This window comes from Glandiceps talaboti, chromosome 6 (assembly GCF_964340395.1).
Source record: "Glandiceps talaboti chromosome 6, keGlaTala1.1, whole genome shotgun sequence".
Classification (NCBI taxonomy): Eukaryota; Metazoa; Hemichordata; class Enteropneusta; family Spengelidae; genus Glandiceps; species Glandiceps talaboti.
In genome coordinates this window covers 7,577,917-7,604,619 of record NC_135554.1, presented here as the reverse complement: position 1 = coordinate 7,604,619, position 26,703 = coordinate 7,577,917, and the positions used below count along the sequence as shown (strand labels likewise).

Here is a 26,703-nt window from a genome sequence, read left to right as displayed (position 1 = left end):
GACAGAATAACAAACCCATATGTTGCCTGCAAATTCTATGCAAAAAGTAAAGCATACAATATTTACAGCCAGCCAGCTAACAAACCCTACAGTACGCTGATAGAAGATCAGTGGTTCAATATACGTATGTACATGCATTCGTATAGGGACGTGTGTTTAGAATAGGACTTCCGTCGGTAGAAAAAGTTTTTCGCTAACTCCTCCCACAAACGGTGGAATCGATCAATGAAATTTTCCCTGTTGTTCCTCCAACCAATTCTTCCCAGAACGCACGCTATAGGAATACGTATTTTCGATTTTTAGTAGTAGAAATCGACTGATTCTTACCATCAGGATTGTCGATGTTACTTGCCGCCATGTTGAATACGCAATGGACGGTGGGAAAATCAGGACTTTGTGCTAGTCGCAATATAGACTTTACTTGTAACTAAACGACTTGTACCAGGTACTATGTAGAATTTTCCCGCAACTTTTATATTTGTACTTGTCACTATATCGATCGTGCTCTAGACTAATATTTGTTACCTACTATACCCCTGGTACTGGTAGGATCTCACACAGTATTTAAAATTGTATATCATGGTGGTTGGTGTAGCATTGTGATTGAAGCCTTGACATTATTTTTAGGACTCGTGTCCCTTTTCACATAATAACAATTTGACGGACATTCTGGGAGGACTAATGACAAAAGGATGGCATTTAGGAGGTCATATTTTACCCATCAGATCTGGCCTAGTTTCCCTCGCCCCTTGTATATACTGAACGCTTCGTAACCACAAAATGAAGAGTTAGCAGGATAGAGAATTTAAAATACACTTTTATCACGTAGGTAGTTTTGGGATAAACGACAATAGAACTCGTCAGTGACATCACAGATACGGCGAAGCATGACGTATTTAATAAGAATGGCGGGCTCTGTATATGCAGCTATCCTGTTTTCGTTAACATTGCATGGTGTCTCAAATGTGTTTACCAATGGTAAGTTTGTTTCTATGTCACCCTTTGATAACACTTAATATACATGATTGTAATCTATCTGTCTTTCTGTTTGTTTGTGTTGGTTATCCAGACTCCCACCGGTAAGGCCTCGACTGTGAAGCCATCCAGACAATAGTCTAGTGAAACCGAATCCCACGTCGTCTACACCTGAAGTCATGACCATGCAATATATACCTAACAAGTAAAATACAGAAGAATGAGCTTACAGAGCTCGTTTTTCGTTTTCGTAACTTAAGATTTACAGATAACTTGGAATATGCAAAGCATATCATGACTGAACCTGGATCATTCAACATGCGATTTGTGACATCAATATTTCCATAAAATACACTGCACGAAGATTGAAATCTGGTGGGTGACAATTTAATAACCGGTATATATATTTAATCTTTGAACATGTATAGGACAGAGTTGTGACATAGTAGAGCCACCAGAAAATCGACTTCCTTGTTATGGGGAAGGAAATTCAGGAAGAGCGGCTTGTCTGGAAATGAACTGTTGTTATGACAGCACTGTTGGCAGTGGTGTACCATCTTGCAGCTTTCCAAGTAAGAAAATGTTTATTCCATTGTTTTATAGTTAATAAATATCTTTAATTTGACACCTGCCTATCACTAATTTACTACTCAGATCTATTTATTGCCAAAATTATTTTAAAGTTTGACGAGCTAGTGTATTATTTCAGGATCTTCAAGAGAAACTGGCAATGTTGCTTTTAATCAGATTAGGCTTAATTTACAGAACAGTCGTTTGTAATTTAAACGTTGCTTACCATAAAACATATGTATATCCGATCAGTTGTAATATTAATTATGTTTTTATTTGTTTTTGTCTATGCTTTTTCTGACGTTTATGTTGTGTTGACTGTTTATACAGAGAGATGCTCGATTGAAGAGACTGATCGAAATAGTGACAATCTTGCAAACCCCAAAGTATGGACCATTGACTGTTTCGACATGGGTTTGTGTTGGTTCCATAGAAGTCCATGGAATACGCGGTACTGTTTTTTCCCTTGTAGGTTTAAAGTATTTATTTTCCTATATTTTCAACATTCCATGTCGTAGGCTATATACTATTTGCTTGCTAACTTCCAAGTGACATATATAGCTCGAGACTTTTCCCTATTTAAAAACAACGACAATTCAGCAACACATACCAAATATCTCCACGATATTACAGTATAAGTTAACAAAACTGAAATATACCACGTTACTTTCCAGTACGGCCCAAACAAGTACAGACAATGTAACGGAAACTAATTCCAACAAAAATAACTTGAGTGATTCTTGCTCAAATCTGTATATATATATTTTTGGTAGTACTGGAACTCTTTCTTCGTTGTAACTCGGAGTTTCACGCATCGCGCGATCATCAGACAACAGATAATCGCGCAATGCGTGAAACTCCGAGTTATCAGTTTATCCCAAGGTGTTGCATGGGAAGGAAGGATATTTATATCTTACATAATGTCGACAGATACGTACTGATTAATTTTGCATATTTACTCTGTCAATAAGATGAGTGTGACATAACACCTCCAGATCGCGTAAGTTGCGAATCAAATGACATGTATGACTGTCTAGCAAGAGGTTGCTGTTTTGATGATCGTACAGATAGTAATATACCAAACTGTTACCAAGCTAATGGTAAGTAGTGTTGTAGTTCGGTTTAGTAGTTTGTCAAAGTATGCTTTAGGTTTTGAGAAAGAAGGTAGTTAATATATGACATTGCTTATATTAACGGTAAATAGTTAAATATCAGTACATTATATAAATGTTGTATTATTTGCAATGGATCTTGATTTGACGTAGCAATTAGTGATACAATTTGGCCATGAAATCAAATAAAGTGGGATAGTCTGCACACAGTGTAATCTTATTCTCAGTAGATTGAGAACTTTGAATTAGTTAAGTACTATACAAACATCATGATCAGTCTGTTGTTGCTGAATTGCACTTTTATGGTTTGTTGTCTAGTTTTGTTTTGTTAGCCCCCCCCCCCCCCCCCATAAAACTACTATAGTGGGATCCGTCTGTGCGTGTGTGTGTAATACGTAATTGGTCAGGCATGTAAAATGCAATTTCATTCATACCGTGTTTTTTTTTTATCTTTCATGTTCTTTATTGAAAACCCATTGAAATTATACAGTATACAATAATATATGCATGTTGTCATGAATTAGGTTTTCTTTTTAGGATGAATTGACATAGAAACAAGATGTACATGTACAGAACAAAACAAAAACAAGAAACAGAAGCAGGCAAAAAAATGATATCCCACTTTGTCATGTACTACAAAATCAAAGAAATTCTACAATTGTATAATGACTGTTGAAAAAAAAGAAAAGAAACAGATTACTACCGTCAGGATGAAAATATATACATTACATCTACTAGAATACTTCTATGCTTCTATGCCTCGAAATCTTTCCATTTTTCTAGGAATATTGGCAATGTACCCTTACGACGTGAAATAAACAATTCTAAGTTTTGATTATGTTTAACTTCTATTCTTAGTAAATTAAAGCTTGGCAGCTGTTTTTTTTAATTTACAACTGTAGATATTTTTCTTATACATGAGAACAATATAATTCAGTAATTTAGACCAGCATTTATCACGGTGCCTAAAATAATCTGTTGAGATGACGGGTACCTAGGGCAATTCAAAGCCTCACCCCAAGTTGTGTACATATCTTGCCAGATGGCTTTCACATATTCGCAATCTACAAACAGGTGTACTAACGTCTCAGATGTTCTGTGACAAAAAGTACATGCATCTGTATCCACTAACGGAGAACGCATGTTATATAACATGGAATTAGTATACAGAATATTGTGGCTTATTTTCCATTGAAATTCTCGAGCGACACTACTGATTGTAACTTTAAAAGGCATACTATAAATGAAGTTCCAATCAAGATCACCTTCAAAAAGGTTACTAAAGAAAATTTGACTTTTTGGTTTAATGAAGTAACTGCCTGAAATTAATTTACGTAGCTGTTTTTGTTCCGACTTTAACAATGCAATCAGTCCACCTTCACTGTGAAAGAGGAAGGTGTTTTCAGGTCGTACACAAAAAGCTTTGTTTTTCCTCCAATTCACAGGCAGTGCCGATATCAATCCCTGCTACTGCGGAAAATCTATTAGATTAACCCCCAAATTACGAAAATACTCCCATCCTTTAATGTTACCATCAGTAGTGAAGATATCCGAGACATATCGAACTCCTACATTATAAAAGGTTTTAAGAAAAATACTTTTCCCTTGAATGAGGATATTTTTGTTATTCCAAATAATTTCAGAAGAAGATGAAGTAGACTTATCATGGCTATAGTTGCTCCAAACACTTAACATGTCATGATAAAAAGGAGGAATCTCGAAATTAAGTACATTCAAAGAAAAATTACATTTAAAGATAAGCTGTCCACCAACTGGTTTAAGATAGTAGTCTAAAACAACTTTCCAAGGGTCGAAGTATGGGAGCAGATAGTACTTAACCCACGTTACTTTGAAAGCCTTTTGCATTGCACAAATGTCTAGCATACCTAAACCCCCTTGGCCTATGTCACCAATCATTGTGTCACGTGCTACTCTATCGTGTCCCTTCCATAAAAACGAATAAATTAACGAATTGATGTGTTTTACATCTTTTTGATGGACATTGATAAGATTAAGGATGTACAGCAATTTCGGAATGACTAGACTTTTAATTATCTGAACTCTACCCATAATGGTAAGGTTACGACTGGTCCAGCATTGCAGTACATCTGACAGTCCCTTGAGTGGTGCAGCCAGATTCAGTTTATAAGCTGTAGCTGTATCATATGAAAAAAATACACCCACAATCTTGATTGGTGACATAGGCCATTTGACCCCGAACGGAGTATCTCGACGAAATCTCCAATTTCCCAACCAGAGTGTTTGCACTTCGGTGACCTTTTATATAATGTTGTATATAAGGACTGTTACTTTGTTTTGTGAAATATGAAAATTTGACCAAATAGCGGCCATGTTTTGATTTCTCGATAAATAATTTCTATGTAAATTATAGCACACTGAGACTTGATTTAAGTGTCTATCCCAATAATATCAAACACAATATATCTTTTGATACGTACGTTGAAATTGACCTTCAGGGTCAAATGTCAGCATCCATTATTTTCTTCAACGTCACATGTAATCAGTGTTGTTCATTTGTGTTTAATTTCTTTTAAATCATGTGCACATGTACAATTAATATAGGCAGGAAGATACTTGATCAATTGTTATTCTTTGAGCTCATTCCATTTATACTGACTGACGGCCATGTTCTTGCTAATGCAAAACTCGAACTTTTAATTAAAACATAGGGATTTCATTCAAATGCCTGCCCATACATAATTAGATATGAGCTTTTTATTAATTCATTGACCTTCGACCTTAATATTGACCTTCAGGGTCACTTAATAGAATCAGCTAATGTCTTGCATATCACATGTACTTAATGGTGTTCATTTAGTTACACGCAAATAAACTACATTAGGGAGCTCAAGCTTCTACGAAGGCTTGTTGATCATAAATTAGCCAATTGTCCATTCGACCATTAACTGAAGTCATTGGTATTTTCGTTTAACTTACAACTAATGTTCCTGTATTTTGTAAGGTTGTGGTTACAGTACATTTAATCAGAATGGTATATGTACCAATTGTAACTGTTTGCAACCGTGTGATAGGACTACTGGTGAATGTTCAACGATGTGTGTTGACGGGTTTATAGGACTTAACTGCCAATCAGGTAAGGGCGGCCCTTTTTTTCTGTTTCTCATCTCCCGACCGACCCGAATTTGCAGCTCCGACATCAGAATTTATTTTTTTTTTTTAATTTCCGACCGACTCGAGAATAACATGATTAGAATACAAGATGGCGTTGAATGGTAAACAAAAGATCGAGAGAAATGGACAAAAGTATTAGTTTTTACGAAGTTAACACCCCTTACAACTGAATCAAGTGCCAGGGTTTCACTCCCTCGTGTTTGGTGTGAGCTGTTGCAGAATTTGTCGACGTCTTGTGAGCTAACAACTTCACAGTAGAGAAGTATGGGCACAACAGCCAAATTGCGAATAAGGAAGTGAATAAGGAAACAGGCCTAGGAAAAGGGAGCCAACTTCACACACCTAATTGAAATAACATGTCTTGAAACCCAATTAGGTATAATGCCTACCTGTCCATTTTATGCATGACTGTACTGTGGATTTCACGAAAAAGATTTGTGTAACTGCAATGATGTGGCTCCCGTGGCATAGTTACTGCTTCCAGTTTCTGGTATATACAACTGTTTCGCTAAGACAACCCCGTCTTCTTGGTTAGTGGCCATGGGAAGAGGCTGCATTTTTTGTTCTCACTTGTTTATATACTGATTCATGAATATTGAATAGCAATTTGCTTATTTCGGATGTATTTCGCTTTGTGCTATGGTTTTGATAACTTACCGTGTGTGTATTTGTTTGGTATGTATACATCAAACTAGTGTACCGTTTTTCTCGACTTGTCCGTCGAATGTCGTAGTTGTATATTAATTGGTAATTACACGCATGCCTGTATCGGGTGTACATGTGCCCAGTAAATATATATTAATGCGTTGGTAGACAATTACCAATTTCTACAATTTAACATCTGTCATAAGAAAGCTTGCACGCAGTGGAACCTTTCAATTAGATCAGTATTGGTACCTAAAGCAATTACAAGTTTATCTCACAATATGGTTATAGTGAAATAAAAGTTGAACCTATACTTTCCCACAATTGCCTTTACGGAACGCTAGATATATATTATAGTGTGCTTCGCGAAAGTCATGACGTCGACTAAGAAATAAATGTCCATTAAATATATGCACTGGCTGTAAAAAGGGTATTATTTTTTTCAAACCAATGTATTCATTGAATATAGGTGAGTACCAATAATTAGCGTACATCTGAATTTAGAGATCAATTTTATCTATAAGTAGTATAGTAAATTTAAATGTCATTTTTTCTTTAGTCTAGGAACCTACAAATCAATTTGATTGAATATATTTCTTCCGGTGAGTGGCTAACGACGGCCAAGGAAAATCCTACTCTATCCAGAGATGATTTTTTAAAATGTAATTTCAAATTACGAATTCGTATCAAGCGATCAACATTTCAAAATTTCAAGTTATTTTAGTTGGTTGTGGTATATTGCATTAAATCGTATATCGGACATTCATTTTACTGAAACTTTAGTTGAGTTGTATTTGTATCAAGTCTTGTAGCCCAGTTTGGCATGTTGACTCGATCCAGCTGTATTTACTTCATCATTATTGTATTTTTCTGTTAGATGGTCTTCCATTTATAACCACCATAACACAAGACGCGATAGTCAATTCCGGTCAACCGACTAATTTCACATGTTCAGTACAAGGCAATGTACAGACAACTGTCACCATACAATCAGGATCAACTTTATATTCACCTACATCAACAATAGACGGAGTGCATCCTAACTATGTTCACATATATACTTTTAATGAAGTGCCTGTAACTAACGGTGAAAACGTGACATGCATCGCTACATATAGTGGTGGTACATCAAATGTTAAAGAAATTGAGGCGTTGACATTTGGTAAGTTTATAATATCACAGACAGACAGAGCGAGAGCGAGAGAGATAGATAGAGAAAGAGAGAGAGAGAGAAGAGAGAGAGTGAGAGAGAGACAGAGAGACAGAAAGACAAAGAGATAGATAGATAGATAGATAGATAGATAGATAGATAGAGAGTGTTATGTGTTTATATATATTATATTATATATGACCCATTACCTGCAGTATATAATTCGTCCAAAAATGACGTAACTTACAACAGCCATAGCCTTATTTCGATGATGTTGTTGTTGTAGCTGTCGTATATTCAACTTGTCATGGTAATCATATCTCGTAATGTTAAGATTTGAAAATATTCTTTGTGTTGGAGTTTATCTACAAATAATTATGTAAAAAAAAATTGTCCAGCTACAATAAAGACAAGTGCTGTCTATAAATGGTAAGTTTGGATTGGATAATAAAGACTTTTTCTGCAGTAATCATTACATTCTGAGTTTACAAGAGCCATCAGAGTAATACATTAGTACTGAAAAGGGGATATTTAGAATGGAACGTTTCTTACATTGTACACTTGAATACGATTTTGGCAACGAATCATTATCTTGAGAACTAGGATAGAGTTACCACACATACTTGGAACGGCCAAAAATCGGACATGCACAAACCTAGTCTATCCATTGGATAACTTCAGTAATAATATAATAGAATAAGCAACAATTGAATAGCTGAATTGATACTGAAGTACCAACAGATACAATATTGTTATATAATTCCTATAAACATACCAGCTTTTCATCAGCAAATACATACCTCTTTCACTACAGTTAGCAAGGATAAGAGCCAGGGATTGAATTGTCCATGAACAAATATTTGTATCTCATGTAAAGTATCAAATTTACCCACCTTTACCCTACTTTTGACCCACCTAACTATCATCTCTGTCAAGGGGTAGTACGAGACGAAGTGACACTTTTGACTGCCTACAACCCCCACGGGAGATATCACCTCGTCTCATACTCACCACATTTACACATCCTCTGCTAAAGATTTACCCCGGTGGAAAGACATAGTCAAATATGACTTTTCGTTTAGTGTATCAAATCAAATTATCGTAGGAATAACTAACTCGCATATCCTTAAACACTAACCAAATATCCGACGATCATATTTATTTTTTGCAAAAATACACTAACATAACCATTTCCGTTACCTCCAGTACTACCACAATTAACAAGTGAACCATGGATAACCAATGTCAACAAAACGCAAGTGACCGTGAATTGGAATGCCTGGCAAAGTAGTATTGATATTGGTGATGGTCCGATAGAAAAGTACGAAGTATGGTACAAGAACACCAGTGAGAACGACTTTGTTCAATACCAAAATGTCCTTCCAACTCAGACATCTTCAGTGGTGAATGGTTTGACACCATACTCGAACTACATGTTTGCTTTAAAGGCCTACAGACCTGGTGTAGGTGGTGGTGGTAGTTTAAGCCCACATATAACAGGGGAAACATCATGTGACAGTAAGTTTTACCAAGAATGTTTTGAGTACGACTGACTTATCCACTTAAATAGCTGGATTATAATTTTGAAATATTGTAATGCATTGTCATAATATAGATTTTCACATGCAGCTGATGTTGAGACAATGACAATTGTGTGAATGTCTGAGCATATATTTTGTTATTCAATTCACAGACCCATTAGGTTCACCAACGCTCATTAAAGCTACTACACCTATTTCATCGGAAATACACGTTATTTGGGAGGTAATACGTATTAATATTCTTAATTTACTATATTTGTAAGTTGATTGATACTACTCACTAGTAGAAAAAATAGTACAGATTACGACATTTTCCGTACTATAGTTCAGATTGAGTTCAATTCTGTACTTTTATGCTGATGAGGTGGACGTTTCTGTACTTTCCCATTAGCGCCTGTCTAATCGGATTATACTCGATCTGAAAAATAGTTCAGATTGCGAGTCGGAAGTGATTTGAATACATTTGCATTTAGTTCAGAATATATTCATGAGTTCACCCCGATAACCGGGCAGTAAACAAATGAATATTCAAATCTACCGTGCTTGCAATCAATACGTACATAAACGCTATACGTGTAGCTAGTGTATTCGATACATATGTATGTACATGTATATAAGCAGGCTTATGATATGAACTACATGGTTAGGACGTACGTAGATTGTAATATCACAGGGCTCATTTTGAAATAAATGTTCGTAGTACGCCTTTTCATTATGCACTACATACCGCCACCACTAAACGTGTTTCACATTTCTACGCGTTTGATGCATAGTAATACAGATTTAGATGACATGACAATCGTTTCCAATAATAGTTTAAAATTGGGCTACAAATATTGCTAGTGTATGGAGCTTCTTAACAAACCTGACCGGCCAATAGCGTCAACAAACTCACAGTAGAGACGTGCTGACAGATTTGAGTCTGTGGACATTATTTCTAGCCAAGTAAAATTGAGTGACTATTGGGAATATTATATGGCATCCATGTCGTCCATGTCGTCTATAGTTTCTGACTGACCGTGTTATGTACAACGTAACGCTGAACGAAATACGGTCCATCAGGAATTAACTAGACTAACCTCTATGGGAATAGTATTCTTGTCCATGTGTCGTTTATAGAACAATTAAGTGTTAGGGTGTGATCTTCACAGTAATAAACAAGCCTTTAGAAGAACAACAGGTATTCACGCCTCAAATATCTTGGGCATCATCCAAATTACGATCATGAGCACCAAAGTAAAGGAAATACTTAATGACGTTCGGCATGCAGAACCCCCCCCCCCGGGCCCGTACCTATGGGTACATGCCCGGCATCCATGTAACTGTTATATCACTCTACGTGACGATTCTGAGGGCCCTCATCTCTTATTCTCTTGTTTTATTTCAATGTGGTATACTCATAACTCCTGTTTTTATAGTATAACTGTACAATTGGCTTCGATCAGTGCATTCCAGATTTTCATGAGTCATGAGTGCACATTGCACAGATATCTGCAGAATACTTAAAAGGATTATGGGTAATGTATGCATATGCGGGAAAAACAAACTGCTGTAAGGAGCATAGTCTCGCTGCCAGACTCGAGACTATCGTCCCTAATCTGTTTACCGAGCGGCGCAGCCGCGAGAATAGAGGGGGACTGGTCCCGCTCTTCTCGCGGCTGCGCCGCTCGGTAAACAGATTAGGGACGATAGTCTCGAGTCTGGCAGCGAGACTATAAGGAGCACTGACTTTGCCCTCATATCTTCATCCCATTTTGCACTGAAGAAGTTTCACATGGCTCTCATATTTCATATATACTCTTTCTAAATATATGGTGATGCAACATGAGTAAAAATAACTGGGGTTAACTAAGTTTGGTAGTCAATATAGCAGGTTTACCATCAAACTGACGCAAAATTTGTTTCAAATTTGTCTAGTAAAACCGTTGGCTCAGTTGTCGATTTGGCTTACAAGTTACACAAAGCATGATAAGACACTGTGAATGGTGCAAATAAACAACGTGCGAAATGCCAAATACCAAATGCAAACAATACAAGCGAACAAAGGGGCCTGTATGCACTCTAATAGCCCGATATTTTGCCTAAAATCAGGCTCACATGTGCGAACGGTGTGTTTTTGACGTACCTAGTAGGCAGTGATGTAGATAATAGCCGGTTACCGGTCACAACGCCCAGCTATAACTTATAAGTATAACAGTTGTGGGACCGGCTTAGGAAAGTACTCAAACCATACGATCATTGAACAAATTCTAAGGTTGGAAAATTAAATATGAGTTGCTCGGGAGTTCTAATAGCAAGTAAAATACCCAAAGTGTAAACAAAAAGATAAATTAATTCATAATTATTTGGAAAACATTAGACGATTACGCAGTAAAACAAGACTGGCCACGCTATCGCTAGCGAAAGCCTTCGAACTAGTTTCATAACGACCGGACGTTGAAGGAAGCGCGAAGCGAAGTGTGAGGTCAATGTGACGTCTCATGATGATGTATGATGCATCAACATGACGTTTACGTAGAGTTGCACTAAATGTTTTCTAAACTTCAGTGGAAAGAATTTTTGTCGATCAGACACTGACTATGTTTAAATTCTTAAAACATCTGAGAAAACTGAAGAGGGGAAGCAAAATGTGACACTGACAGACAAGCCAGACGTACGGCACATGTACAGAAGGCGAGGCACACCCTCTGATGCAAACTGGACAATTATCGTGCGTGTCACGTATAAGGCATCAGATGTAATACATGTAGCTAACCAAATATTCTTGTACTGCAGTCTTTCTTGTAACAGGTATTGGAAATTGTCAGAAACCTGATGATTTTATGACTGAATAAGTTTCGATACGGAGACGAGAGAGAGGGGGAGACGGGAGAGAGAGAGAGAGAGAGAGAGAGAGAGAGAGAGAGAGAGAGAGAGAGAGAGAGAGAGAGAGAGAGAGAGAGAGAGAGAGAGAGCGGAGACCAAACTAGAGTCGGTACTCACCCCACCACGACATATGCATTTTTGTGATTTTGAAACGATAAAGAATGTTAATATGGATATTGGGACGATTGGAAATCGGACGATGTGAATCGTAATCGAATATCTCAGACCATCCACAATATATGTCGTGTTGACTTAGGCGATCCCAGAAACCATTCTTAGTTTACCCCTTTCACATATATTATCAACCATGCTAATGTTTTGAAACAAATCTCGATTAACAGGTAATTTAGCGCTTGAAAGATGGCGACGTCCATACCCCCCCCCCCCGGCTGCACATATTTTAATATGCAATTATACATTACCCCCTCCCCATACACGTCAGAGAAGTACAGTATGGTACACTATATGACACACTGTAAGCTAACAGTGGAAATCAACTTCAGTGTCCATACATATCAGACATAGAGATTTCTTTACAAATGGATGTGGGCTCATTGGGCTGTAACCTGTACTTGGAAAAACTTAACCAGCAGAGTTTTCTTTTTGAATCCTATGTCTTGACAGAAACGGCACCCCCCTTCGATAACTAGTGGGGAGGGTGTGTCCCCCTCCCACAGTAGGCAATTGTTTGAAAAATAAGGACATGTAGGAGGCCATTTAGCGGCATAATATTTCAAACCATACACATTATTGGAAGCCATAAAGTACTTGAAAATTGTCTTCAATACCCAAATTGTACTCTCATTAAATTATTTTACAACTGTATTACCTACGCTTTAACTAATACATAGATATTTTGGCAGACACACACATTCGTTTGCCCATTGGCTGCCTAATAATTAAATGTGTGGTAGGTAAATGAAGTGAACAATTTTGCAAAGTACAAGGTAAACGATTGCTCCTGTGGTTTGAATGTTCAACAAAGTCTCCACACAGAGAGATAGAGCAAGAGAGAAGGAGACATACGGCGACGAGAGAGAGAGAGAGAGAGAGAGAGAGAGAGAGAGAGAGAGAGAGAGAGAGAGAGAGAGAGAGAGAGAGAGAGGCATACACTTATACAAATGTAAATTTACTTGGTAAACAACTGCTCCTGAGGTTTAATTTTGGTTCGAATCATGAGCAGAATATTCGGGGGCCCTTTCAGACCATCACAATTGTCATGCCCCCCTCCCTTTGAACCTCAATTTTGTTCATGCCCCCCCCGTAAATTCTGACTCCAGCATAATTTCAAGTTTATTCCGAGCTCGGTATTACAGGCATTCGACTAGAGTCTTTATACCTCAAAAATATACAACAGTCCATTTCTGTACAAGGCATATCAGAAACCAAACATTTGCAGTGTGGAGTGTCACAAAACCCTGTGCTTGGTCCACTCTTACACGCGTATGCTGTCTATACACATCACCACTTGGAAAGCTAATCCGACATCAAAATCTCAATATGCAACAACATGCAGACGACAACCAGATTTACCAATATATTTCCCCAATCACATACGTCAACTACAGTAACTAAGATGGAAACTGTTGCACATGATATTAAACGACCCAAAATAAGCTAGTTTAATGATGGCAAAACCGAGGTCCTCCTTATCACGTCTCAGTTCAACAGGCTTCCTCGTCTCATGAACCACATCAACATGGGATCGTCTTCTGTGCAGTTAGTGGATTCAGCATGTACCATTTGTGTAACAATTGATGACCGTTATAACCTCAAGAAGCACATCTCGTTGACATGTAGATCAGTTCTTTTTCACCCCCGAACAATAGGTCGCATCATTGACAGTGGAGGGGGCCCCTCCACTGTCTATGGTCGCATACGCCAGTATCTTACAAACGGAGTTTGTCAGAACCTTGGTCATGCACTTATATCATCGATACCTGACTACTGAATGGCCCTTCTGTATGGGCTGCCAGCTAAAAACATTGTCCCTCTTGAACATGCCCAAAATACAGCAGCTAGGATTGTGTCAGGTACAAAGAAAACAGATGACGTCACATCGGTTCTTTCAATAACACAGTTTAGTTAGAAATCACACTGGCGTCAAGTGCAGTTACATAATATACCAGTAGGTAGGGCCTACATGTACATGTAGTCTCAGGTCACTACATTGTGGTCTGAGATGTAGTTTACACCACTATGACCTAAGAATTTGAACCAGGGCTGAGGAGAAGTGGTCTGAGGTTAAAGTTTTGCAGCTCTCGTTCAGCAATCTCAAAACATTTCAGCCTACTTCCCGTAATGAACACTTGTCAAGCATTTTTGTAGCTCCCATACTCAAAGACTACATATATGTTTATATACGACTCAAAATATAACACTGAAATTTACTTTGAACACGTTCAGCCTTCCATTCAACATTTAGGGGTGCCTCACAGAGCACGATACTCTCACACAAACTATTTACACTTTACACAAATGACTGCTCATCAGGTACCGATACAAATCCACTTATCAAATATTCTGATAACTCTGCATTAGTTGACCTGTCAAATTCTGACCGTACTTATTTCGATGAAGTTGATAGGTTTGTTACTTGGTGTAAAGAAAACTACTTGGACGAAAGGTCGACTTTAGGAAGAACCCTAAAGTAGTGCCCGACCTTTTTATTGACAATGTTAAAGTTGAACAGGTGACTAAATATAAAATATATATATATATATATATATATATATATATATATATATATATATATATATATATATATATATATATATATATATATATATATATATATATATAGGAACAGTCTTGGATAATAAATCAAATGTTAAGGCCAACACAGATTTCATTAACAAGAAATGTCAATCTAGAGTTTACTGTCTACAACAATTGAGGGGCCTAAAATTTTGTAAATGCCAAGGTATTACAGACATTCTATCGGAGTTTTGAGTCGGTTTAACATTTTCTTTTTTGTGCTGGTTTGGTAGTCTAGGGACTAGCTACAAGAGTGTCTTGAACAAAATTGTAAATGTGTTTAGTAAAGTATTGAGTGAAAAGTAGACTAATTTGAATGAAATGTTTACATCTCGTGTACAAAACAAAGCTGGGAAAATGGTAAATGACAAAGGCCACATTATGTCCCAACACTTTGAACTCCTGCCATCAGGGAGACGATTTCGTGTCCCTAAATTCAGAACAGTCAGAACCAAATCAAGTTTTGTGCCCACTTCAACTAAATTTTAAACCAAACTAAATAATTCTATTTCAAAGACATCTGCTCTGCATTCCAGATTGGAAGAACCGCGTTTTTTTATTGTCTTTTTTAAGTTGATGACCATTTCTGGCAAGACTTCACTCACAATTTTCTCGATTTTACTGATTTTTCTTCTTTATTAAAAAGGTTTAGGGTCGGCACCGGATTTCTAGAATGGAAGCGTTTGGGGAGTTATGTGTGATTTATTTGTTGAGAAAGGTTCAAAGACAATAAATATCGCCGGAAGGTGGCACTTGCCGTTCCAGTGAGGAACGACTAGTGCCACCACGGTAGTACTCGACAATTCGATGGACCACGGCCAAGTCCGCCATTCACAATTTTCAAATCACTTGAAATAAAGCAATCTGGCAAAACTCGCCCATGTGCATTTACAATCTTGTCGCAACTAATTCTAGTAGGTAAAACCATAGACCCTCCACCCTGTCTATGGTAAAACCTAGTCGCATTCATAACTTTCATCGAGGGTAAGGTAATTTTAGTCATCAACTTCTATAAAGTCCAAAATGAAACGATAAAACATGTACATTTTGGAATTTATCCCATGTATAATGCCAGATTATAAAGTGACAAAGAGTGGTTCATCTGAGTGGATAGCTTAACCTCTTGACGATTTATAAACAATGGGAAATAGGCAGCTATCTCGATGTTCATTTTAACCTATTTTCCCAGAGAATATTTTCAGAACTGGTATCCAAATTACCAAGATCACGTTTTTCATATTTACTGATATGCCGCTTTAGTTATGGCCGGTTTTGTGAGATGTTTTGCGTGCACAATGTAAACCACAGACAAGGCATGTAAACTTCTACTTGCAAACCCGTCTATTTCAGGCTTGGCCTCTTACCACTCTTGGAGGAATTGTACTGACTCCTCCAAGACCACGTCTGACACAGTGGCCTGAAACCCACAGTCTATCGCGAGTATATTGTCTACCCTTCAAGAGACACACATTCTCTGCCAGTCACCCTTTTAAAAATACGCTTGTTAAACGTCTGCTCCTGGAGTTAAATTTGGTTCAACTCATGAGCAAAATATTTGTACGTGACTCCGGGCCCCTTTCAGACAATCCGAATTTTCACGCACGTCCCAATTCGTTTTTTTCCCGTGACAACAATTTTTCTCCTGAGCCTCCCCCTACCCTAATCTAGTTCCTGACGACCGTATTCCAATTTTACACTACATCTTTACATATTACGTATAGTCAATGTCATTACTCTCGTTGCCGATGTGTTGGCAATTATATACATGTATATATATAATATCCATAATCACAACATATTTCCTGCTCAAAGAAGAACTGTTTCAGCTTATTCCATTTCGATATAAACAGAGTCCAGGGATAAAATACCCATGTATTACTCCTTATATTACTGGCTAGGTAATGTCAACCGTAAAATAATCCAAGCACCAGCGTCCCTAAAATCCGTGAAACAGTGTCGATATTACAGTATTTTGCTGACACTTATTACTTTCTGTAACTGGTCTATATTTGTGATATCATGGTAAATATGCTTGGAATTTATGGCCTAACAAACCAGACATTACGTAGATTTGAATATTGAAGAAAATCAAAAACAAAAACAAGGCCATGGCCATGGCCGGTCAGGTACTGATATTAGTACTTTAGACATCAGTGGGGGTCACACTTGGTCATTGAAACTATATTGACCGACCAAAATTCTAAACATCACGGATAAATAATTTCATATCGAAATGTATGTACGGAGATTCAGGTTTTTAGACCACGTGGCTTTGACATGACATCATCAGCTAAATTTGCAATACGAAAGTAACGTAAAACATGGATGTATCTAGTAGGGAGCAAAGTCCGCATGTCTGTATGGATGTTTGAAGATTTACTATCGGTATATGGGAGGCATAGAGGGAAATATTTGAATAGCGTTATTTAACGTTACATAATTCATAACTGACTACTAAACTACCGTCAAGAGGATTGTTTTTGCTTCCATTTATCTGTATTAATTTTTTTTAAAGGCAGTGATGGTGACTGCCAATGCCGGTAGTGAAAATATGGCCCGCACATTCTGAAGATTTTTGTATCATACAAGTTCAATGTTGTAGCTGAGAATGTGATTTATATTTATAACTCAGTAGAATGGGTACCGGTACTGATGCGAGGGATGTGAACCAACCTTTGTGTTGCGTGCTTTTTAATATCACCGTGTGTGTGTGTGTGTGTGTGTGTGTGTGTGTGTGTGTGTGTGTGTGTGTGTGTGCGTGTGTGTGTGTGTGTGTGTGTGTGTTGTTTGTTTGTTTGTTTGTAATGTAGATTCGTCGTTGATATACTGCTACTAGATCAGACCGTGGGTTATACTTCCATGATCAGAACATGACCAGACACAACTCTCCACGGCACCATTTTGGTTTTGCAACTTTGATTACTTTGTTTTGAATAGCTTTTGTCAAGTTCTTGACTTTCCTGATATGACAATAAAGCAAGGGCGGTGAAATATTATTATAGTAGTCCTTCAAAAAACAAGACAATTTTGAAACTTTTAGTGGAAAATGTTAGTGAAGACACAGTTTACCCGCATAAATTAACTAACAAAAGACAAAAGAAATGTACACATGGTTCATTTTCTAGGTGTCGACCTCATGAATATGCACCAAGATTTAGAACCGAGTCAGCTTTAAATGCGTTCACACCTCCAAATCTGGTCTGGACAATATTGTCTGGGCTTAGTCACCCTTTTATGCGGACTACAGAGCGGCCCTGGTGCGGACTATTTCTGCCACCTACTAATGCCTGAAAGTCAAGTGGCATATGCTGAGGTTGTGTACAACCAGCAACCCATAACATTTTAGCAATCTACAGTTCTACCTCAGTATGGCTATTAGCCATGCTAGGTAGTTACTATAATGATTAATATAATGGTTGTCTTGGTAAAAGTTGTCGACCCCCCCCCCAAAAAAAAAAAAAAAAAAAAGAAAAGAAAAAAAGAAAAAAAAAGATCAACAAAACATTCTATGATATTGAAAGCGCTCCTGGCATGTAATTCCATAGAACAGTTTCCTGTAGGGAATGGCAGCGATTTCATTCAAACTCAAAGACAGAGATGTTGCTAACCAACGTGAACAGCCATTAAAAATTGTATGTGAATGAGTATGACTCTGAGATCCCGCTAACGGTTTCATTGTTGTCGGTCTAACCAGAGACACTGGAGAACTTCACTGTCTATGATCTAATCGTATTGCTCAGTGTGAAAACCGTGCAAAGCGTTACTATTTTGGCGTTGTATTTTCGCACATTTTTGGTTCACAAGGGTCCAATAATTTAAGCTTGAGTTAGGAAATAGGCCTATTAAAAAAATTGTGTTGTTCCGATTAGGCAAAATAAATAAATAGGTGGGGTAGGTAGATTTATTTTTATTCATGTGCGAGTGTCTAATTCTGGTTTTCCATTTTTTCCAAATGATCTCTGTGTTATTGGCTTCTTTCCATTAGATGTACAACCATTACAGATTGGAGGAACAGTTTTATATTGTCTTTTTAAGTTGATGTCAGTTTCTGCATCCACTATGTCTCGTGAGACTTCACAATTGTTGCGATTTTGTTAGTTTTTCAAGAACACGTAAAAAAAAGTTAAGGGTCGGCAGTGAAAAACTAGTCGGGTCGGGTAACAGAAACCAAACAGTTATTTTTTAGGCCTAAGGCATAACGTAGCATATAAATCTACCCAACCTGCGCGAGCAAGATCTGCATCGGTCAATGTAATATTTACATGGTCTATTACAATTTGGTAAAGTGTACCATTGTATATGCGTGTGCGAGACGTAAAAAACATCATGCCGTCTAATTGTACGAAACGATTTAGTCACTATGGTTTTGAAGTCAGTGAGATAATGTTTGTGAAGTACCCGGTATCGTGATGTTATCGCTTGTATAGAAAAACCATCACTGAGGCAAAATCTCACTTTTATCATCATTCATTTTTTAAAGTCTTCAATCATGCCAATTAAAAATATGGATACTGCAGTCATTTATGTGACTTTTTTTCCAAAAATGTTTATCGTGCATCTCGATTATATTTTTTTTCGTCTTCGTAACATCTTTTTTTTTAATTGTGCCAAAAGTAGTAGCTACCACATATAGAACAGTGGAAAAATACAGAATGAGACTCAGAAATGTAAAATCATTTACTTCAATGTCCAAAATGCGGACATCAGAAAATGATGCATGCACGTTGTGATGGACTCGTGATTAGCTCTAGTCCAGATGCCAATTGGTATCTAACTAAACCATAGACAATAGAGAGGGTCCTCTCTATTTTCTATGACTAAACCAAGTTTAGTGAGTGGAGGTGTAAATGGTAACGATACTGTTTAGGAACACGGTGATAGGAACTAGACGAGATTAGCACTGACAACACACGCTCCGCGAACTCCAGCAAAGAGGCCTGGTGGGGTATATAGAGACTTGTCAGAGTTGTCGGAGCTACTGTTCATGTACATATAAGTTCCACGTATTCTCAATTTATTTCGTGCTGGATAGAAAACAGTCAGTATAGTCCTTGTGTTCTCCAGTGTATAGCCGATGGATTGGATAGTGAGAGTCATGATATGTGTGATACATTGTAGTTTATACACCAGAACTGAATTTTAGACTGATCCCGTCGGCATCTTCAGAGAAAGCATCAAGCGGGTACCACAATAAACTGAAAACGTAACGACTATAAGCATAACTATAAGTTTTAATTTACATGGAACTACGGTCATATTTGATAAGCTTATCCCCCACTTCCACATATGGTCTCATACCCCTTGGTCAGCGAAAAGCCAATCATGTTCATGTCCGGACATACGAGTTATAAATGGGGCGGTCATATGGGTTAAGTTAGGGTGGAATATAATATATGGAAAAAGTCTGATTGATACTGGCTGTGATGGGTAGTAGAGCATTTTTTAATTGTCAAAAACAGGGTTGGGGGCCGAATGATATGATTCAAAACGTCATGACTTTCTGGTATATCTTTGTTGTCATGGTGTGTTTCCAGTTGAGGATGGCTGTCTTTGACTGGCTACAACAGTAAGTGACTGATTTTGAAAGCAAAGAAAGTGGAAGAACATTGGTGTTAGTTAAAAAACTATTGTTATTAAAGATATACAAGTAAACGCAGCAAAACAATTGAGAGTCGGTACGGAAAGGAACAGATGACCACAGGAAGGTGTTCAGCTGTTCTTCATTGTTCTTTGCAATTTGACGACCGGGCGATCACATACTAGTAGTTGTCAGTGTTTTCGCTAAAGCAAAATACACGGAGATGGTTCAAAATCACTTGACTATCATTTCACTCTTATTTAAATCTACAAATATCTCATTAATATTTTCTCCCAGCTTACTTCAAACTATATGACATTTTCCATGAAAAAAAGGCGCGTATCTGGAGCAAAGAAGTGTTTCAGATATCAGAGTGTTCACGTTTGCGTGACCAAGACATAGACATAGACTGGCAAGCGACGCCATGAATTGTGATCGAATCCCAGGGTCGGATCGGTTGTAGATCAGTGTTCATGATAATTCATTTGCGTGTTCAATTACTAAGTCATCGATGTAGGGTTATAAATTCAGTGACTACACCATCAACAAAGTTACTTCTTACTATAAATCATGTTGAAAAAGACCCTAGGAAAATGTCTAAGCAACAATGACGGGTGTTACTTTTTTGCAGTGTTTATCCAAATAGTAATCGTCGAATAACGTGACCCTGGCTGAAAACTGCGACAGTGAGTGTACCATAAATTCCCAAAACAGACTGACCAGAACAGACATATTGACACAAAAAAAGTGTGCAAGTTTACATCTTGTGACAGGTTTGGTTGGGGTCACCTCCATCGGCTAATGGTCGAAATCGTCATTGTAAAATATTTTTAATTACCCTCAACTACAAATCAGCGTATCGTTGACGATCATTTCAATCGTAAGTGTTTAGAACTGATTCAGAAGTAAAACGTAGAATTATTAATGACAATGGTATGCAAAGTTTTGTTGTTTAACAGTCATCAGCGATTTGGCATGTTTGCACAAACCACAGATACTTGTTAGTGCATACACTTTTGATACTTCTATTCTATAAGGTAAAGGCTAAATTTAAAAAGATATGATCCCAGTATTAACTTTTTTGTTGCGGCTATATTTCCTAAGTGAGGTGTGCCAAAGAAAGTTTTCCCATGATACTTTGCGCCAGTGCGACTTTTTGACATTGTACGTTCGATGTTCCCAATGAGTAAATGGAATTTTATCGAGAAGTCTATTCATATTTGTTTATGACAGCAAGATATTTTCAATTTTCTGTTTTTGGTCATTTTTGGGGTCAAAAACTGTCATTTGTTTTGTAAATAAAAGAATTCAAAGTAAAAATGAATGACAGCCGCAAAACTAATCGATTGAATGGGCTGACATTTGGTGTGCAGGTATGTTAGAGTATCTGGATGAAGAATTCTTCAAGAAAATTTGAAGATGACATTGATATGCAAATACGTCTAAAACGTGCTGTGTAGTATCATATTATAGCCATGTTATTTTACAATACTCGTGAGAAAGTAGAATTTATTGGTGAAGTAAAGTTGCTCATACACCTAAGAAAATTTGACTACACTTGAATACATAATGAGCAAATGAAATGATCACAACAATCACATATCTTTGTAATGTTATGACTATACAAGATCTAATACAGGGACGAATGGGGTACTTATCAAATAATGCCCTCCGGAACTCAGAAATAAATGTAGATGCGCTGTACCATGCAGTTACGATCAGCGGTTTTGAACTATGGAGGTAGGAAGGAAGGAGGTAGGAAGGATTATAGTCCTACCACCATTTCTGAACAAAATCGTTGTCCTTGAATTGGAATGGTATGCTTTTAATACAAAAGTTGCACAAACATATGTTCTTGCTTTCAAAAGTTTTAGAATTAACACCATGATTTCACCGTCGCCCATACTGAGGTTTTCCTGCATCTATTGCTATGGATTTTGTTGGTGGGACTTTGCTGTACTGTATGAACACTTGTTCAGACTCAGGCCACTAAAACACAATTGCAAAAAAAAACCGTAAAGACACGAAGTATCGTTTTGCACAACGTTCGGCTTGAAGCAGGTTTGAAGGGTAACCATGCACGACAGATAAGATGGGTTTAGAGCCCCATTCACACCTAAAACAAAAAGCGATTCTAGTCTGTTCCTATTATAGTGGTCTGAGGTTCAGATCAAAGTGCCGCATTCATCCACAACATAAAAAATCATAGACCCTACACGACTGGCGTTTGTAAAAGTCAGTTTTAAACCATAATTACTACACCTCTTTATCTTCTCGGCAAGAACATGCAGTGCTGCAATCCAACGTGAGGACCTCTCACCAACTTTCAGATCACTTCACATTGGGAACGTTGGTGAGAGTTCTACTAATATAATTCAGACTGAGGCAAAAAATATAGCCTTTCTGAGTTGAAATCCGAGGTTTAAATCCTGATATCTGAAAATTCCCAATCAACCCAGATTACATTGAATAAAAAATAAGTCTAACAAACAATTTATGATTTTTCAGTCCCGAAACTTGCTATTATCCATACACTGTATACAAAGCTAAATACACGGTGATTGGTGTATCGCACTCCTTGACTGAGTGGGTCGGAAAAAAAATAGGTAGACTCACTTGTCATAAATCGATTTATAAATCCACAAAGGCACTGTGACAACTAAAGCAGTCCCTTTACAGACCATTTTTCTTTAGAAATAAATAGGCTAAAACAATACTGAATGACAGGCAGTCCAAGGTATGCGAAACCATAAGCGAGCGCGTACTCACGATGCTAGATTAACACACTATTTTACCTGCGCATTGAAGACGCACAGTAAAAAGACCAGTTTTCAACATTAATGCAGGAAATACAAAGCTAACAATTCAAAATTGTATAAAATGTAAGAAAACAAAAAACAGGCGACAGTCAGAGCATGCATGAACTTCGATTTACAATACCATTATTAAGTTCTTGCATTTTGGGGCTAATGAAGTCATAGAGACTAGAGTGGGCGAGTTTCATCACAGTTAGTATAATCAATGGCACCGTGATAATTCTGACTTTCACTTGAAACTGGACCAGAACAGTCTAGGTCGGACGAGTCGTCATCATCAATTCAAAGGCGACGTAACCAAATATACACCGTGAATTCATCTTAGATCGCACCGAGTTGAACAATCATGTCTGTCATTGTAGAATGTAGACCTTTACGCTGTTTGACCGACTATTGAAGTATAACCCACATAGGTGATATTTCATTGACCTACATGGAAATGCTTGTAAATACTTTTTGCAAGTAGTAGTAGCTCAGACCACTCTAGTATTTTAGTGGTCTGAGGTAGTAGTAAGAGTTTTTGCTAACGTTTACATGCTAGCGTAGTTGTACATGTACGTATACATGTCAGTTCGTATGTACATGTACATTAAATGTAGCTCTCATCATATCATACACTGTACATGTGTGTAACCCTTTTCTTTTGCACCCTCCCCCTCCGCCTTCATGTGGTCAAACACAGACAACTAACTAACTAAATAGTGTTACTGTTAGTTTTCTGTGGGTCAAACAATTAGTGTACACGCCTTGAATCACATGCAGGCGAGATAGATTTGAATATTCATTTGTTTACTGCCCGGTTATGGGGGTGAACTCATGAATATATTCTGAACTAAATGCAAATGTATTCAAATCACTTCCGACTCGCAATCTGAACTATTTTTCAGATCGAGTATAATCCGATTAGACAGGCGATAATGGGAAAGTACAGAAACGTCCACCTCATCAGCATAAAAGTACAGAATTGAACTCAATCTGAACTATAGTACGGAAAATGTCGTAAACTGTACTATTTTTTCTACTAGTGTACTGTAGTACGCCAACCGAGAAGGCTCATGATATCACAAGTCAATTTGATTTTTAAAAAAGTATATTTCATGTACTCTTTTATTAAAAAAGAAAACGAAAAAAAAATTTGTCGATATCAATTTGCATTTGTAAACAATTACCCACTTAAAATCATTTTCATTTAGCATTTCCGATTTAATTAAATCTTGCATTGGAAATCGATTTGCAAAGCAGGTGAAAATGAAAATGAATTTGAAATTAAAAATTGACAATGACTTTGAAATAAAACAAAATCGATTTGCAGATGCAAGTGAAAATTAATTTAAATTGAGAATCGATTTAAAAATGCAAGTGACAATGAAAATGAACTTAAGATGAAAATCGATATGCAAATGTAAGTTTTAAATAAAAATTGATTTGCACATGCAAGTCAAAATGAATTTAAATTGGTAATCGATTTGCAAATGAAAGTGATTGGTTTTGGGGTGATGACAAGTCTGTGTGTGTACAAATACAATGTACCTACATGTATGTCATGATTGCATATATTGTGCATTTTATGTTTAATTGCTGGGAATTTTCTATTGTTGTTTCTAAAAAAAATCGCAAAACCTGAAGTGTAATATGCTATATATTATATTCAGTTAAACGAGGTTGATCTCGAACCCCACAGACTCCGATGTGGTGGAGTGATGTCATACACAGTCCACTACAGAGTGAATGGAAGTAATAAAGAGTACAACACTATAAAGGCTGACTCTGACGTCACAGGTGAGATAATCACACAACTCAATCCTTGCACAAACTATGAAGTAACAGTTACCATGAATAATGAAGCAGGAGGTGGTCCTTATAGTAACCTAGTAATCAGCAAAACATTACCACGTAAGTATATCCTTCTATTGACATGGATTAACAGTTGCCCTAATTACAAACACGTTTCCATACTTTAATTTGCATTTTGTTGAATGATACATGAAGTGGCATGTCAGAAAATAATACGACGACTCAATAAAACAATATTAACGAGAAAAATGGAGTATTGTGAATTACTATATGTGAAGAGGGGGAGGGGGGATTAACTGTGTTCAGACGACATTTGTATTCAAAGTAATAGACTGACATATCCGATCTACTACTGTTTCTGTTCAGTACCATAGAATTTTACGTCGTGTTGCATTTTGGCTCTATACAATTGTATTGATTGTTTTCAATTTCACTTTTGTTCCAAGCACAGCTTGAAAATTTTACCTGACATTTTCGATTGCACACTTTCAGTCTTTGTTAACAGATTGACCCACTATTCAATACAAATGACCTCATGGACACGTGAGCCTAATAAGGGATAATAGGTGCCTGAAAGTTTGTATCGTCCTCCGTATCTGTTTAATGATGGTTGAAGTGCCCGGTTGTAGATGGCTTCCTTCAAAATGACACTGAAACTAGATATTTGAATTGGGAGTGAAAAGAAGCACGTAAATCAACGATTTTTCATTTTTGAATTTGTACTTTGCAGACCAAAAATGAAGGTTTAGGTTATAGCAAAATATATTTTAGGTTTTGAGTCGTGTAAAACGTGTATATTTACACTGATTTCTAGACTCCCTTTAATTAAAAAAAAAAAATAATCATATTGCACGTCGATTACATCATTAGTTTTCATACGATATACATTTTTTTAAGTACACTAAGTCTGCAAGATATGTTTTAATTATATATACAGCGTTAATACATTTGTGATGTACTCTTGATTCAGAATCAGACTCAAAACGTAAAATAATGTCTTATTTATAGTTCATCTACATACCATATTTGGCTCACAAAAACATTCAATAAATTAATAACACAAATGTTTGATAATCTGCAAACGAAGTAAGTGAATGGTTACGGAAATCAAAAGAATTCCAAAATACAAGCTACTGAGGTTCATAAACTGAAATTCCTAGCTACACATAGTCACATCTCTTGAAACGTATAATTGGACACTGTAGTTTACTTTCCTTGCATATATGTTGCAACTCAAACCAGGGCTATACAATATTCAGTATTATTGATGTAGGATGGGCGTATGTTCCCAACCAGTTACTGGAACAAGAACTGTCAAAACAAGGGACATACAGCGTTTGGCATGATATATGCATAATATATCCCCCACAATGGGAGAGTACTCTATATTCCCCTCTTCCAATAAGCGCGCATTCTAAGGGTTATACACATGCGCAGTGTCTTGTCTTTGGTATTTCTACCATTTTGAGTGAATGTGAATACATTGGTGGTTGTCTGATCCATAAAAATAATACTCCGTTTAGAGCTTGTACCTGTACAAATAGTGTATTACAGTATACTGGAAGAACTGCTTATGTAATCACCAGCTACATAAGTGTTAGCAATGATGAATCTTTCGACTACGTCAACCAGCAGCCTTATCCGAACTTCGTATTTTACGTATTTACCTGTCTGTCTGTTTGTTTACTTGCTTATTTGTTAGTTTGTATGTTTGTTTTTGCACTATAGCCACTGAAATCGTAAAAGA

The 26,703-nt window shown here is 37.1% G+C and overlaps 1 protein-coding gene across 1 annotated transcript in view; it reads left to right on the top strand.

Annotated features, from left to right (window-relative positions):
- The window catches only part of LOC144436784 (receptor-type tyrosine-protein phosphatase kappa-like), a 34,134-nt gene extending 8,437 nt beyond the window's left edge, over window positions 1-25,697 (top strand). The window contains exons 5-14 of the mRNA XM_078125645.1: window positions 834-978; window positions 1,404-1,547; window positions 1,876-2,013; window positions 2,517-2,645; window positions 5,641-5,772; window positions 7,333-7,617; window positions 8,812-9,123; window positions 9,299-9,369; window positions 24,815-25,055; window positions 25,687-25,697. Coding sequence (XP_077981771.1) covers window positions 888-978; window positions 1,404-1,547; window positions 1,876-2,013; window positions 2,517-2,645; window positions 5,641-5,772; window positions 7,333-7,617; window positions 8,812-9,123; window positions 9,299-9,369; window positions 24,815-25,055; window positions 25,687-25,697 — 1,554 coding nt within the window. The 5' untranslated portion in view covers window positions 834-887. The remainder of the gene's footprint in view (window positions 1-833; window positions 979-1,403; window positions 1,548-1,875; window positions 2,014-2,516; window positions 2,646-5,640; window positions 5,773-7,332; window positions 7,618-8,811; window positions 9,124-9,298; window positions 9,370-24,814; window positions 25,056-25,686) is intronic.
- The last annotated feature ends 1,006 nt before the right edge of the window (window positions 25,698-26,703 follow it).